The sequence below is a fragment of the Corvus brachyrhynchos genome, unplaced genomic scaffold (assembly GCF_000691975.1).
Source record: "Corvus brachyrhynchos isolate BGI_N302 unplaced genomic scaffold, ASM69197v1 scaffold86, whole genome shotgun sequence".
NCBI classification, from domain to species: domain Eukaryota; kingdom Metazoa; phylum Chordata; class Aves; order Passeriformes; family Corvidae; genus Corvus; species Corvus brachyrhynchos.
Window position 1 is genome coordinate 1,235,466 of NW_008238647.1, and position 17,254 is coordinate 1,252,719.

At 36.1% G+C, this 17,254-nt stretch overlaps 1 protein-coding gene across 3 annotated transcripts in view; it reads right to left on the reverse strand.

Annotated features, from left to right (window-relative positions):
• Positions 1 to 17,248, reverse strand: part of CEP126 (centrosomal protein 126) — a 37,615-nt gene extending 20,367 nt beyond the window's left edge. For all 3 annotated transcript variants that reach the window (XM_017737655.1, XM_017737656.1, XM_017737657.1), the window contains exons 1-4: positions 16,452 to 17,248; positions 7,876 to 8,021; positions 6,353 to 6,473; positions 2,696 to 2,894 (exon numbers count right to left, since the gene is read on the reverse strand). In XM_017737655.1, the coding sequence (XP_017593144.1) occupies positions 2,696 to 2,894; positions 6,353 to 6,473; positions 7,876 to 8,021; positions 16,452 to 16,564 (579 nt within the window). In that variant the 5' untranslated portion in view covers positions 16,565 to 17,248. The remainder of the gene's footprint in view (positions 1 to 2,695; positions 2,895 to 6,352; positions 6,474 to 7,875; positions 8,022 to 16,451) is intronic.
• Positions 17,249 to 17,254: the final 6 nt, after the last annotated feature.

Sequence of the window (17,254 nt, forward strand, 5' to 3'; positions counted from 1 at the left end):
CAAAAAGAAAAGGACAAAAGATACTTAAACAACACTATTCCTTGTCACATTTGAGCCATTTTAGTGGACATTTTCTAAATTATTCTGTTCAAGGCAGGTACCAGAAATGGAAAATTTCAACATAATCAGTTAACAGTTCATAAAAAGTTAAGTACCTTGGGACTAATGTCACTTGGTGAAAAGCTGCATGCAGCTTTACCTAAAGACCATGCTCTAGCAGCTCCACCTTCAAGATTTTATTTATGCATGCTATAAAACCAGGAAAGGACTGTGCGAAAAATCCTTTTTTGTGAATGAAATTAGCAATATTAAATTCTTCAAAACAGAACATACTCATGAACATAAAACAGTAACATGATGTAGTGGCTCAGATGCAATTATTGCACAAAATAAAATCTACTGCTCTCAATACTTTATGCAAAATAATTTTGGAAAATGGTAGAAGGGTCACTAAACCCTTGGCTTAGTGATGAATCTGTACAAATATTTAGAGATGTAAAGCAGGGAACACGGCAAATCTACTGGTAAAGGTTCACATAGAACTTTATTGCCCTGTAGGAAAGTAAACAATTTTAGGAATCTTTATAATCCTGTTGGGCCTGTAAAAACAGAAACAAAGAGAGGTCAAAGGATCTCAATGGATGGCTAGGTTGCAAAGCATGTGCACAGTGAAACACTTTAATTTCAAAAATTACTTTGGACAACAGGTAGTAGCAAGACTACTGAAGTGTATCGATTTCAGTAAGAGTATTCTAAATAATTATAAATCATAAATTTTATTAGTAAGAGTATTATAAATACTATTCACAAAACAGGAATCACAATGCACATGAACACCAGCCACCAGCACAATCCAAGTATTAAACTTCCAAAACTCAAGCCTTAGAACAAGGTCAAGAGCTTTCTTGACTATTTTTCTAATCAGAGTCCAACACATGCAATTTCAAGAAAGAAAGTCCAAATATCTGAAGTATAAATATTTACATTTTGAAACTATTTATCAGAGGAAAGAAGCTGAGCAACCCCTAGTGGTAGAAGAAAAATATCTTCTGGAAAAAAACAAAAATTTTTTTACAGGTATTTTCAAAAATACATTGATTTGTAAACACAAATTCCTGTACTACATACAGTGTCCAAAGTTAATATTTAAAAAAAACCATAAGCAAAAAATTATGCATGACTCATAGCAGTTTTTTCTTAGAATTCAGTTAGGAAGTGATAATTCTGTTTGATAAAACACACCAATATAGAAGTCTGAAAATACATTAAGAATACTTTTATATATTTTTCTCAAAGAGAATGTATTTTGTTTTCTAATTCTAAGATATTCTAATGCAGCTACTGCCAAATTCAGCATCATCATTTAGGGATGGATTTGCAAACCCTATACCAGTGAAATGCAAATGTGATATTACTGAAAAAAAAAGGCTTAGACCTTTTTGTATTTTTGTAAAGCGGTTATCGAGAAGTCAGTTTATCAGCTCTTTTCTATAAATTGTCATTTTCTCTTCCTTCTGTTATGCGTAGAAATAAGAAAGAACACTAATCACTGCCAGTAAAAACTGTACTTGCTCTCCACTCAACTTTTTTGAACCTCACTCCAGCTGAGTGAGATTTTCTGTGTTAGCCATCAGCTGCTCAAGAGTTTCATTAATAACCATCAGACCAAAGTAGATACAAAGGCAGAGATGAATGCTCCTAGAAACATCAAGATCAAACCATATCTAAACTCTCCAAAGTCTTTCACAAGTTATCCATATGCTTGTATTAAAAGGAAAAGCCCCTGCTCTATGGCCACCAATGATTCCATGCCTCCAGCCATGACCAAAACAGAGGGATGGGCTTCATGGAGCCCAGGTCATTTCAGATACCATGACTCTGGGTACCAGTAGATATTATAGAAATAAAAGAACGAGCCCCAAATTATGCCCTCTTTTTTCCAGAAAACGTAATGTTGAAGACAGTATTTCCAAAATCAAAGACGACACTGAGATATAAAATCGCACTTAAAGGCGCATTAAGAAATCACTTTAGAGCCCAGTTCTTGATTTTCACTGTTTCTAAGATGATTTTTTAAACTGATTTTCAGTCTAAAAATTAGTTTAGGCAGAAAAGCTCATTGCTGGAACACCTGCCGCAATTCCATGCAAAAGATGACAAAGGATCTCAAGAGACTTGAATTCAACCTCTAACATATCACCACATAGTGGGAAAAAACCAACCAAACAAAAAAAATCCCCCAACATTTGACATACTATCATTATATTGCTATGGCATTTTGTGCTGAGCTGTCACAGTCAGCACAGCAGAAACTTGTGTGTGCACTGAAAACCATCAATTTAAGTTCAGAGGTAGCACAAGACTCCTGTGATCAACTAATGGCTACCAGTGTCAGAGACAAGAAGTCTGACATAAAAATCTTACATTAACAGGAAAAAAAGGACAACATAACAGGTATCTTGGATGAATTTGTGAAAAAGTTCTTATAAATATTTTTAAACATCTCAGACTTCTTACTGGAAAATATGTATAATTTTACCAAAAATAGTCTATGGATAAGGCATAGTACAGTATGCCCTCCTGTGTTGTCTAATTGATAAAGACTGCTTAACAGAACTTTAATTTTTATCACATTCAAGAACATTTCTGTCACACTTAAAAGCATCTTGTAATGAATCACATGAAAATATCATACCTCCAAGTTGTTGAGATGCTGTTTTTCAAGGAGCTGTCGCATTTCTATCAGATTTTTCTGGAAGAGAAGTTGGTGACTATCCATGTCTGTTCTACTGCTCTCTTGTACTGTTTCATCACAGCCAAACACTGCTGAATTCTGCTTCTGATGGAAAGAATCACTTCTAGATGCTGATGTGGATGAAGCATCATCTGTGGTCCTTGATACAAACAAGCAAATTATTACTTTGTCTTATTTCTATGCATCAACTATGCACTTTTAAATAAGTTTCTTACAAAAAGTATACACCATCAATAAATGATGAAAAGCCCGACAAATGCTGTTAGTACTATCTGAAAGTGTCCAACACTTTCCATTTTAAAACTTCTCTTCTGTTATTTATAAATAGACTTTTCTGATTGGGTTGTTGGGTGACTGCCTCAGGCTACATTAATATGGAAAATGTCAGCCAACAGTTTGATAATTTACAGAAATGGAACATGGAGGGTTGCTTTAAAAAAAAAAAAAGAAAAGAAAAAAACTAACAAGAAAATGGGCTTTATTTTTCCATAAATTTGGCTTATGTAGACAGTAACTATATTGTCGCTGTCAGGTGTTCCCTTACTTCAAAGAGCAAGAAGACTTTGTAGCAACCAGAGAGCCCAAATTACTGATGATGTGTAATGTCAGTATTATGGTAGGTTAAAGAATTGGTATTTGCCTCCTGAAAAAAAAAAATCTTTAGAGCAGCTAGTGTACCTGGGCTCTGTGGCCAGCTCCTAGCTGAAGACAAATGTTTCATATATGTACAGAAATTCAATAACCTCTTTCCTTCATTTCTATCCATTTCTTCAGCTTACCGTCTTTCTTCTGAGCTTTCTCTTACTGCATCTAAAATTATCCCTTTTCTTTTTAGTGGATGTGTTTCAAGTGGGTACATGATCTAGAAAGACTTTTGTATTTATCACAACAGTTATAATTTTAGGGCAATGGAAAATGGAAACTTTCAAATCATCAAGACTATTGATATTTTTCAGGAGATTTTATACAAGACTCCAAAAAGGGTTGGCTTAATTGCAGTCGACCTAAGGAGAGTCTAGAACGGAATTTATTATTTCTGTTGAGATGGCTGACAGCAACAAAGGAGAACAATTTCACGTATTTATTTACTGAACTCAGAAAACTGCACGCTGTTTTCTTTTGAATGGCAGATATCCTCCCTATCCCAAAATTTTTTTGTTTTAGTGGACCAGACTGATTGACACCTGGCCCTCCCAAAATCTGGTTTCTTGGTTTTTGGACACACAGAGCTTTCTTTATATTTATTTGAGTGCTTATAACATTTATATTTATAAAAAATTCTACATGTTTAGGCCATTTATAATTATAAAAGTTTCAACATTCCAACTTTTCCATAGACCATTTTTGATTTGTCATATTTAAGTTTATATCCCAAGACTGAACTTAATCAAACACAACTATTTTTATACACCAACAGGGAAATATATCTTGTAAAAAGAGCAGCATGCCATTTACACACCTAATGTACAAACATCTCAGTGTCTGTTGGCTAATGAGTTCTCCAAAATCTTTGCTTTAGCATTCAATAATTAAACCATACTAGAAGCAAAATAGCTCTACTGCAAGCACAGAATACACTTATTAGTTGTTTCAGGACTTTTGCCTTTCTCCAAGAGGAGTTAATATGTCTCCATTGCTTAATTTATTTTTTTACACCTTTTAAAACACAGACATTATAAAATCTAGAATCTTTTAAAATTCACAGATATTCAGTTGGGTCTGAAGCTATATTTATCTTGCATACTTAATAAAATATTCATTTCTTACTTTAAAAGGGGACTGTCAATGAATTCTATACATAGTGTTTCTGAGGGAGGGTAAATTCTAAAGATGACACAAGATTTTTGGCTTGAGTGTTTATGGAATTGTAAGAAGCAATAGAAATACAGACAGGTATTGACTACTTCATATGAATTAGTTATTACCAGTCCCAAAATTTCCAGTTAAAGGGATTATAAGAAATGTTTGAAGCTTTACAGCTCAGGACTGGTGAGCTTTGAAGAACTTTCACTGTTGAGAACCTTTTCAAAATGCTCTTCTGTTTTATCTGTACTAGTTGTCTTGTGACCTGCCAATAGGTCATAGTGGACTCAACTTTTAAACCTTTCTGATGCTGGGGTCACTTATTTTCATTTTTTTTTCCTTGAGCAATTTCTAATTTCAAACTTACGGAAATATAATAACTTTGAGATTCTTAGGTCTCTCTCAAATTTGGTTACTAGGGAAACACAAACTGTAAAAGAATTGAACATATAAATTTAATTTTCTTAGGAAATCAAGGTTAAGAAAGTGAAAACTGTGAAAAGAACACCCTATCGTTACTAAAGGATAGTGAATTTTTAAAATTATACAAATAAAAATGGAGTGACAGCACAGTAAGATATGATATAAGTGGTTTGAAAAGTCCTGAGATACCAATGTGATGCACAAGGAGCAGTTTGAAAAAAGATAAAAAATAAAGAAAGAAATTATAAAGGCAGGGGGAAGAAGCACTGAGATGCTGTCCTTAATCAAGCCTATGACTAAAATGAGACAAATGATCAGGAAACCTGAGACAGGGTTCAGAAACATCTACCTTTTTTGCCATAAATTAAACTTAGATTTAACAGGTAGATTTCTTGGTTTTTTCTTTGGTTTTGTTGCTGCAATCATCCTATGAATGTTGACTGACAAATAGCATGAGTGTTAAGCTCTAAGAGTTATAAAACATTTTCTCAACTGACCAATTTATCACCTGAAAATGTATTAATCAGCAGAGATATGTAAACAAGTTGAATATTAATGTCACAATGAAGAACACCCTGAAGCCCAAAAGTAGGGCCAACCCTTTCAGACAGAATTTATGTCTGTTCTGAACATCTGCACAATTTATATCACACAGAAAATAAGTGAAATGCAGAAAGGAATAACAAAAGAACAACAAAAATAACCCCCAGAGCTGAAATGTTCAAGAAATGAGAGGCTAGGAAAGGGATAATCAGGAACTAGTAGGAAATACAGCAGATAGATAAACTATGTATGAAGAAACATTCTATAATAAGTCAAGGTACCTTAGAAACAGTGTTTGGGTAGAGTAAAAGGTATGTAAATAAAATTTTATGTGATATAAAATGAAATTACAGGTCAAACTGTTACCAGGATCCTCTTGATACAGGTAGAGAATGAGAAATATAAAGGAATTACAGCTGGAAAGAAGATCCTTGAGTGAACATATAAAATAAAGCATCCTTGAATGTCAAAAGGAAAAAAAATCTGGATAAGAAATCACCTAGACAGAATACTTTGTAATTCTGAGAACATGGCTTGATAACCATGGCAGTCTGAGTTGGGCTATAACTGACTGGAGACTGGGTTAGTCTTGACTATTCCCAGAATTCCACTGAAGGGAAAAGGTTTGTATCATCTCTTCTGCTGTCTTACCAAATGGACACAAACAACTCAAGGAAGTTGTATAATGTTTCATTGGAAAAGTCCACAGAAATGCTTTCTTTGCCATGAGAAATGCCCTACAACTTCTTAAAGGGAATTGTCTGCTGTTTATTGAATACAGTAAGAAATTTACTTCCTTTGACCATCAGAGTAAACAGGAATGGTTACCTGAAGTTGATTTTGTTTGTGCTTGGCAAGCACAGTCCTGGTGTTAAAACTGATCCTTTAATTTGTTCAAGAGCTTCTTCTAACTGGAAAGCTGTTTTTGTCTGGACTGGAGGGATCAGAGCTAAAAACACACAATGAGAAAAAACTTTTAAAAATTGGAATATTTTACCATAAATGGTTTGGTTAAGTTTCTGAAGTTTGGAAGCCTAAATCCAGATAGTCAAAATAAACAGAGTAGTTTAGCATTATTAGACATACAAGAGCATCTCGAGTTCCTCTGAAACAAAATCCCAGTCTATTTAAGTGTTTACAGTCACACATGTATTCAACAGTTATGCTGTTTGCTTTTAAACTGCACTGCTGAAAAAATAGGAGGCTAAAAAAATCTAACTTTGTTTTTACATTATGATTATTCCACTCATGCACTAAGCCAAAGTTATGGCTCGCAGATATTTTACAGAGGCCAAACTGTAACTTAATAATAGAACCAATGGGGAAAGAAGGAGTCCAGACAGGCACAATATATGGCCACTTTCAAGTGAGTAGAAGTAAAGTAGGGTAGAGAGTAGCAGAGGCAGACTTTCTATAAAGGAAAACCAAGAGAAAAAATCGTGATTCATTCTATTGCTACACAGTCTGGGCTGTCAGTAGAGCTATGAAGAAGCCCTAAACCAGTACTGTTCTATTTTGTTATTTTAATCTGACATTTGATCTTGAAGTCAGAGACATTACCTCACAGCTGGCACAATTAAAGTAAATCTGTTAAAGAATACCTAAGTAATAGACCATATCTTAAGCATTGGAACACTGGAAAGTTGACGGGAAATCAGACTTGGCCAATGCTGTTACAAATTCCTGCCAATCTGCACTGATTCCAAGAAAGCAGGAACTGAGCTGAAGTGATCATTGCTTCCCAGCAAGAGAACAGCTTAGAAAGTGGACTAATTCAGAAAAAAAATTATGTACCATATTAATATATGCTAGGACTGTATTTACTTAACTATAAATAAAATGCACATTTTTGAGTATTTCATATTCAAAGGTTCAAAGAGGGGATCATTACACTATCCTAGTAACTGTCAGTGGCCTTGTAACACTTCTCACCCAGCTGAGAAAGCACAGTACTGCAACCAATAAGCACACTGCAGTCAAAAAAGTGGGGAAAACCCAGGAAGCCACAATACCTCAAGGAGGTCACGTACTTATTGTGACTGCAATTTAGTGAAATATCTCACAATACAATTTTTAGGAAAAAAAAAGTCTGGTTTTCTTTTTACTTCCTCTACTCAATTGTCATATGTATGAGATCTCAGCTTCTTGTCAGTTGTTTTGCTTTTGTGAATTCAATTACTTTGAGTAAAGTTAATTGTTCCGTCTGCTTCAATTATATTCTACTAAATAGAAAAATATGGGGGGTTGGACTAACAGCCTCCAGAGGTCCCTTCCAACCTTAACTATTCTCTGATTCTGTGAATATAAAAACACTTGTATTGTGAATAATAGTTAATTTTTAATTAAGAAACCTGTTTGTTTGTGCTGAGAAAAGGACTGATGAGCACGTTGGAACTTTGCAGTTGCCTCCTGAAATTTAATTTTCCTCTGCTGCAGAACTTGTTCTCTAAATCTTTGTTCTTTTTCTTCTTCTTCCTTCTGTCTTTCTTCAAAGGCTCTGTGTTTAAGAAGCAAAAGTAGATCATTCCTATGTTTATGAATTAAATTTACCAAAATATTAGTAACTTACTTGCTTACCAACTTGCCATTTTAGTGCAAAAGCTTGCTTGTCCATAAATTAAATGCTATTAACTTCAGCACAGCTGGATTTTTATAGTTTGTCTGAGTGTAAATGGGACAGTGGGTGGTGAAGAAGAGTCACAACATATTTTTATTTTTTTAGCCTCAACCAGGGATTTGATTCTTTTTTATATGTGAATTAACATGCAGAATCAAACAGTTCTTGTCACCAATGTGACTTCTACAACAGCCTTTACAGTACGACATAAGTGTATCACAGTGAAGAGATCGGGAGGAAGGTTAACTGCAAATGCTCTGTGTGCTTTTCACAACCCGCTGGGGAAATAACAACAGTTTAAAAGTTGTTATTTAGAAATAACACTAAGGAACTACAGCTTTTATCTATAAATATGCAAGAGTTAGTATCAACTTGTACAAAACAAGTACTATCTAGTCCAACTAGCACAAAATAGGATAAAATAGTAATGTGAAACTATATTTAACAGAATCAGTTATTACTAATAAATATGTTAAATGTGCCCTCCCACTGGTTGGAAAGCGAAGAAGGCTCTAGTCAAAAACAACCATCATCGCAAAGGTTTCCTTCAGTAGGCATAAGCTTCATGAAGCTATGTGGAATCTTTTCTCCTGCGGACAGAATCGTCAGCTTTTACTGACAAACGATCTCCTTGAGTGAAATATACCCAGTATATTTATTGGTACAGTGCCTATGTAGGCAAGTCATATTTAATGGTTGAAAAGAGGGCAGATTCAGACTAGATATAAGGAAGACATTTTTTACAGTGAGGGTGGTGAAACCCTGGAGCAGGTCACCCAGAAAGGTTGTGGATGCCCCTCCCCTGGAAACATTCTGTTCTAAAAGCAGTAATACTGTAAAAGTAATGGTCTTCAAGTGAAACTTCCAAAGCCTGCCATGCAAAGATCACTACAGCTGGGAGCTTCCCATCTGTGTATTAGAAATGTGACTTAACAGGTCACTAGTACACTAAGTAAGGTCCCCCTCTAGCCAGCATTAGTGGAAAGAAATGTTTAGCCATATGTTCCTTGTTCCTCTCATCACAATAAGATACCTTCCCATAACTCTAATCACTAGCAGAACTTCATAGTTCTTGCTTAATGGAGCAAAGCTGCTACTTTACAAAGCTACGCCTTAACTCAAGCTATTTTAATTATTCCTCCCTTTGCTTTTCAGGGAAAAAGTTCAAACTGAAATATTCAACTTGACCCTCTCTAGTATCCCTTCAAAGTGATGACTGATCTCCTGTGAAAACAAACACAAAAATAATTTGAAATAGGTACTTTTTATTTTAAAGGCTGTAATTGCACAATAGTAAAAAGTAGGAAAACTGCCAACTAATTCCCAAGTACACACTTATACAGGAATATCCACTTTAATCCACTTGGAAGCCAAAGTATAGCAGAGAGAGAGACAAAGAACTTCAACTATTTTGAAAACTCATATATACATGGCTATCAAAACATGTTAGAACTAAAAAGTAGAATTAGAGTTCATTGTCCACTTTCAGTATTCCTGAATTTCCCTCACCTTAAAATCTAATACAGAAATCTGCAATTTTATCTTGACTAAATGAAAATCACAAGAGAGGAAACAGACTTGCTTATCCTAGTAAGTACTTTAAATATTCTTCTGGATGCCCTTTAATATTTCTAGAAGCTGATAAAAAAGGCCTTTAGCTGAGCTGTAGTTGTTAAATTCAGACATGTGGGAAATTCTACAACTTTACACCTGGAGTAATTCCAGCGTATAACTCCAAAAAAGAAAAAAGTCAATTCTGACAGAGTTGGTTTATTTTTTTTTTTTAATGATTTTGAATATGACTTAGCTGCACTCTTCCACTTTCCTAATAATGAGCATTAAAAAAAGGACTGTTGTTCCATATAGCTGGGAATGAGCAAGTCCAAATGCTGATGCAAGAGGTCTTTTTCACCACAGCTCATCATGATCACTATTTGTTTTGGATAAAGACAAGAAGGAGAAAAAAATATTTTATTTTAATGTAAGGAAATGCATTACAGTTATTTGGTGAAGCCTTATTAACTTCTTGACCTCGCAGAATGTAAATTGTAGCACCCAGGTGCATTATGTAAAATAAATAATTTTAAAAATTCACATTTATATCTTAGAGAAAAACAGTTAAAGCAAATGTTTTTTCATGCAGTCTCCTTAAGCCACCAGCTTAGGTTCATATCACAGATGTAACATTGGCAAAAGAGTATGGCTTTAAGATGGATAGTTAGCAGAAGAATTTCCTGACTGGTGTTTTTTTAACCCAATTTTTCTGTCTACTATAAACAACTCGGTGGTGCAGCAATATTTGAAACGGCTGCCAAAATGTTTATGGAGAATTTGGAATACGAAACTTAAAATACTTAGCTGTCTCACATATACAGACATTATGTGGAAGGCATTTTTATGTTAAAAACAGTATGACTAGATGGTGGAACTATTTCCTGGTTAATTTTATGAAATTGTCTTCACAGTGAAGTAATGGATGCTACATTCCCAGGTGGACTGAATGCTTACTACTGCCTTGGATGAAAATGATAATTAAAAAAGGAATATATACAGTGTGTATGGAATGCTATAAAATGAACCTTTTGATACTGAGTTGATATTATTCTTCCATTGCCATATCATGTTGCAAACCAGTGCACAGTAACTTTAAAATTGAGGTAGGGAGGTATTTGTATAGTCAATGACTACAGTAGGATCAAGAAAAGGCTAGAATGCAGTGTCACACTCAAATTCCCTTCCATGGGCAAACAGGAAGCAATCTTACGTCCTTAAAAAGATCTGTGACATTGCCCAAAAATCAACTTTTTTATCTGAGACACTTACCAAGACCAGGGACACATATTAAATCTATTCTTTCATCTTCTTTGATTATTGTATGCTGAATACAAGAAGACAGCCTGAAATTGCTGCGAGAGCTTCAGAAGGGCCAACCCTTACAGTACTGTAGGGGCTCACTGAGGGCTGTCCTGCAATACGCCCCAAAGGTTCACAAGAGGGCTGCCTGCACTGTGTACCAGTTGTCACATTTCAAGTCTTGTTCATAGGCAAAACCCAAGCACACCTTGTATAGTCAAGCTTTTTTTCTGTTATTATAATTCAAATCTTAAGAGTACAATTACTATTAATCCAGAATTGTTACTGAAAAATAATAATACTGTTAGAATATTTCTATATAGAAAAGGGCTCAATAGTGGTGATAAAACACTTTGAACTGTTATTCACACATTGAGTTTCTATCCCTTTACCTGATGCTCATTCCTGCATTGCTCTTTTGCATCCCAAGGCTTGCAGTTTCATTCTGGTTGTGCTGGGGTGTTAGGGTGAACTGGCAGCATCTGGAGTCCCTTCAAAAAAAGGATATTCATGTTAATGCTTTCTTCTCCCTCACTTTAGGATCCACTTGGAGTAATTTTTGTATTTGCTAATACATTTTTACACCTCTGTTCTATCATTGTCAATCTGTAGCTCCACAGTACCACCAAATATTCCATACATGGTGCCTTCTATGTATATTACATATTATTCTTTTGTTCTTTGTTACCTCTAAAGCCAGGTTTGTCAGATCTAGTTCTGCATTTCTTTAGCTGACTATTGGTGAGTATAGCCAGGGGGTCTCCAGTGCCAAGCCTGTGTGCCATCTCTTACCATCCCCTGCCTGTACTCCTCCATGCCACATCCTGCACCTCCAGTTTTCAAGGCCTCTCCTAAATTTCTCTACACTACTTCATTATTTTAGAGTCACAAATATCTCATTCTCTGCAGAAAATAGCTGCTTCTTACTGCTATCTATATAAAACCATGGTCATACAATGAAAAGATAAACAAAGGCAAAATAAATTAGCCACAGACACCTGGTCTACTAGAGAAATTGCTGTTACAGCTGAACCAAGCAAAACAAAGCTGCTGTCAGGTCAAGAAAAGTTCAAAGAGAGCAAGCTTGGCAAGCATCTGTTCCAAGGCCTTGCAAACTCAGCACAATCCTGTGGCCCATTATCAGAAATGGCAATACTGCATTTCAGGTCCACATGGTTACAGTGATCACCTACTTTACACAGTTCCATTTTGATGTAGAAAGAAATGCAAAATTCTTAACACTCTGCCCTCTCTGTTTACCAAGTGCTGACACTATTCTCATATTTCTGGCCGTAAGCTGCTTTTCATTCTCTATCAACAAAACTGATGAATAATTATTCTTTTATTAAATAATCAATGTTAATCGGCCAGTAGGTGGAGCACAAAGCATGTGCATATGTTGAAAATAAAGTATTACTGAAAGAACAATAGATTGGGAATAGATTGGAAACCAATATAGATTTCCTTCCCCAGTTTCAAGAGATGGGTTAGCTATTTCAAGGTAATTCAAAATACTGAACCAAGATAACTGACTGTAAGGTTTATTTTAAAATGCACATAGACAATTGCATTTCCAGAATGAACCAGCTACCTGCAGACACTCACATCACAGTAAAATGGGATGCACATTTTGCACTGAGCAGTAACAGCACGGTCTATAGTCCCCAGAAAAACTGACAGCTGGTATTTAAAAATCAGTGTGTTATAGAAACATAAAATATGATATCCTATTCATTTGCATCAAGTATGTGCTTAGTCAGTAGTTCTTATTTCCAGAATACTGTTATTTAAACAAAATATCTGCCAGCTACTGCCCCAGAGAATATTTGATTCTTAATCTGATCTTGAAATTGCAACTTCAGGTATCAGTGAGACAATAAAGAAATTACTTTATTGATAGTCAGGCAACTTGTATAAACTGTAGGCTAGGGTTTTTTGCTGTGTAGAAGTACTGTTGTTAACACAAAACTAAGGTCAGTACAAGGGATGCAAAGAAACAGATGACATCAGGGGCTTGAAAAAAATCTGTGATTTAAGTTATTGAGACTTTTCTTTCCAAAGCTATCCTTGCTCTTTTCTGAGTAAGTGATGTTTTTGTCTTTTACTACTAAACCAATTAACTGAGCACAGCTTGTAGAAGTTGAGTATTTTTAATGGTGAAGGTGCTGCATTTTAGAAGTATTGACAACAAGACTAGACTGTCAGGGAAAATTTAATAACAAGTACACATAGAAAAGGTTGAAAACAGAAGACCTCAATCTGCAAGAACCTCGCATATGCATATGCAGTTCTCATGAGCTTAAAAAGTGCTTTGGTATAACCTTGTTTAAAGAAGGTCTGCTGGTGGTTCCTGAAAAAAAGCCACAAAGAAAAACCCACAGAAAAATTTTCCTCCGCAAAGCAATATGAAGAGAATAAACCTAAATGACACAAGATTAAGAAGACAGCAGAAACTCTCCTGTATCTTCACTCATGCTTCTTCCTAAAGGGAATTCACTGCTTTTAGTTTTTTAGGAGAAAATTTATAAACTTAAGGTTGACACTAAATTTAGTAATGCTTGATCACCTTGATAAAATTCTACAAAGAAATGACAGCCCTGTAGATGAGGGGAGAGCAGTAGATATTGTCTCTTTGGACTTTAATAAGGCTGCTGATACTGTCTGCCCTATGATCCTCATAAATGAGATGCTTTTGTACAGGCTAAACTAGCAGACACAGAGGTGGAATGTAAACAATCTGAATGGTCAGGCCCAGAAGGTGGCAATTAGTGACACAAAGTCTTAATGGAGGCCAGTACATATTGGTGAACCCTAGAACTCAGTACTGGGCCCAGTCCTCTTTAACATCTTCATTAAACATAGAAACATAGAATCATTTGGGTTAGCAAAGACCCCTAGGATCATCAAGTCCAACAACAAACCCAGCACTGCCAAGTCTACCACTAAACCACATCTTGAAGTACCACATGCAACCGCTCCAATAGGCAGCCTTTTCCCATGCTCGACAACCCTCTTCATGAAGAAAATTTTCCTAGTATCCAATCTAAACCTCCCCTGGTGCAGTTTGAGGCCATTTCCTCTCATCCTATAGCACTTGTTCCTTGGTAGAAGGGACCAACCTTGCTGCAAAGAAGGTCAATGGCATCCTGAACTGCACCAGGCAAAGCTTAGCCAGCAGGTAGAGGAAAGTGATCCCGCCCCTCTGCTCAGCACCAGGAAGGCCACAGCTGAAGGACTGCGTCCAACTCTGGGCTGCTCAGTACAAGAGAGACATGGACAGAATGGAGAGAGTCCAATGAAGGGCCACCAAACTGAAACACAGAAGCTTCCTTTGGAATATCAGGAAACACTTTTTTATTGGTAAGGATGACCGAGCACTAACACAGATTGCCTTGAGAGGTTGTGGAGTGTCCATTCTTGGAGAAGCTCAAAAGCTAGTCCTGGGCAACCAGCTCTAAGTGGCCCTTCCTGAGTAGAGGTGTTTGACCAGATGACTTTAAAGGTCCCTTCAACCTCAACCATTCTGTGTGAAAGTTAGAGGTAGAAAATGGACAGTCACACTTCACAGTGCACTCATTCCTACTCTCCATATAAAAATTACAAAAGATACAATTTCTTTTTTGAAATCATACACCAGCAGTGCCAAGAATAACTCCTAACACATGCCTGTAATCCCTGGCAGGGATAACTTTGGGTGCTGCCAGGTGAGAATGTGGAGCTTAAGAAAGTCATACTACCTTTGAGAAACCCTCATCATATCTAACACCTTTCCATGCGTACGAAAGCTAATGGAACTTGGCTCATATACAGATTTGAGACACGATCTGATGGTTGATCAATAAATTCCTACCTGCATAACTGTCAGGAAAAAAATATTCAGATTCAAGGAACTTTATTTTCAAATTACTTTCCTGCACACATGCAGTGACCCTTAATTTTTAATTATATGTCACAGCTTAAAACATTGTATGCACTTACTACCTTTCTAACACGAGACAACTTACTCCTTTTCAGTTACCACAGATTTCCATTTTAACTGCTTCTTGTGCTAATAATTATGCCATTCTCAATTATCAACAATTGAAACAACTTCATTTTATGAACACCATACCTAAATTTTTAAGTGGCTCACCTGAGTAACTTGGATTTATACTGTGTTTCTTAAGGCTGCAATGAAATACATATGGAAATGTATTTATGCATCCATGAGTACTACTTTAACTACACCAGTCTGTCAAAAATATGCAGGCTGTCTGGTATTTGCTTTTACATTAGAGTATAATATTTCAAGACCCGTAATACAATAAACAGTGTTCATCTGAGATGCGTAGCATTACAGTGGTTCTGTTCCAGAAAATGAAATTAGGTATTTAATTTTTCAACTGAGACTCAGTTTATTATCTGCAAAGGTTGTGGGTTGCACTCTGTCTTTAATCGCTCACAGGTGATTATACCTCCTCTTCCATTTTTCTTTATATTTCAAAACATAAGTTGACAGCACATGCTGTCAGGCTAAAATGGCAATATAAACAATATATACCACCTCTCCTATGAGTTACAAATGTATGTTAATAAATAAACATTGTACAACAGAAATAATCTAAAAGGGAAACTGTGGGGCATGAGCATTAATGAGGCAACAAGAGGCAGAGGAAGCTGTTCTGAGGCTGGGGGCTTGCAAGGAGGAACCCATCTGCCTCTACAGTACACACAGCTGAGCCCCCTGTCTGTGTGAGCACCATCTCAGCGCAAGGGAAAAGACCTCTATGCCCATTAAACTACTTACAGCACTTCACTGAGACATTTCAGTGCATAATTTACTTAATCCATTTGTCACAGAATACTTCATGGCTTTATATTCTCATGTGTGCAGAAAGACAGACTATGCAAAGCTCTGTTTAAAATGTCAGTACAAAATAACTTTATTATAAATATAATCCTGTACAAGAAAGATGTTGCTTTGTGTTTATTGGGAAGTGGGAGCACAAAGCCTCGGCACGAAGGGGAGGCTGTGCAGCTGTTATGCCAAGCAGACAGAAAAGCACACACTTCAGAAGGCAACTGCCTGCCTGCTGGCCCACGCTGTGCAGATGAGTGCATTTTTCATACATCCATTGAAGCTAATAAAACCCAGAACACTAGAAATGCAGATCAGAGCCTTAACATGAAAGTGCTACTTACCTTTTAGTTGACATGTGACTACAGTGAGTTTCCAAAAACTAGCGAGTAAATCAGAATATTGCTCTTATTATATTTTATTTGTCCTATAGCAAGAAACTAAATCGGTGAAACTGTTTAGCTTAGATTCCTCTAGGCCAAAGCAGTGAGCTATTTATCAAAGTGAACATGAAAATACTAGAGATATATTGAGCTGTTTCAAGGTTTTGACTCTTTTTGCTTCGGTTTTCTTTTCTTTTTTTTTACAATCCTCCACTTAAAGGAACCCTAGTTACTTGCCTTCTTCTTCTGTTTGTCTCCACCAAATATTTCATCGCCTTGCTCCGACGTAATTTTTGATCCTCTTTCAATGCCCGACGTTCTTCTTCCAAATCCTGTTCAAAATGAAACATTAAATCTCTACCCCTAAGATTGTGTTAAGGACAACAGAAACTGGATCGAACTGCTCATTAAAAGATATAATAGCCTGTTATATTGATTGATCTTATATAGAGTAGGTTCCATAATTGTATGTTACAGTCATAACAAACTTTATGATCATCCAGAAAAAAAATGTAAATGCATTTTACTTTTTAAAGGGATTTTAGAAGAGGCTTTGCACTCATCTTCCATGATACCGCCAGCTGAAAAATCCCATCTTTATTAATGTCCATTTGAAGAGACATTTTGTGTAGTTATCTAAACCTCTGACATAAGGATGCAGGTATGACAGGGAAAATGTTAAATGGAAACCCCCCCCTCCACCCCCACCCCAAAGGATTAGTTATTCACACTGAAATTGATTAACACCACTAAATAAAAGCTCTCCATACAGCCGGATCAGTCCTGATTCACGCCAGTAATTATTTAAGTAGCAGCGTGCAGGCAGATCTTGTTTGTGTCAGTAGCTCTTACTACTAAAATCCAAAAAAAAAGAACCCCCAAGTTAAGATGGAAAACACTATTCCTAATGGCATAATCTCCTAGAAGAAGGAAAACAAGAAAACTCCGAAGTTGCTTGAGAAGACAACTTTCCCACGGCAGTTTAAAACCCACAATGTTTAAGTTTTAATCTGAAGACACCCCTGAGGCGGTCCCTGACC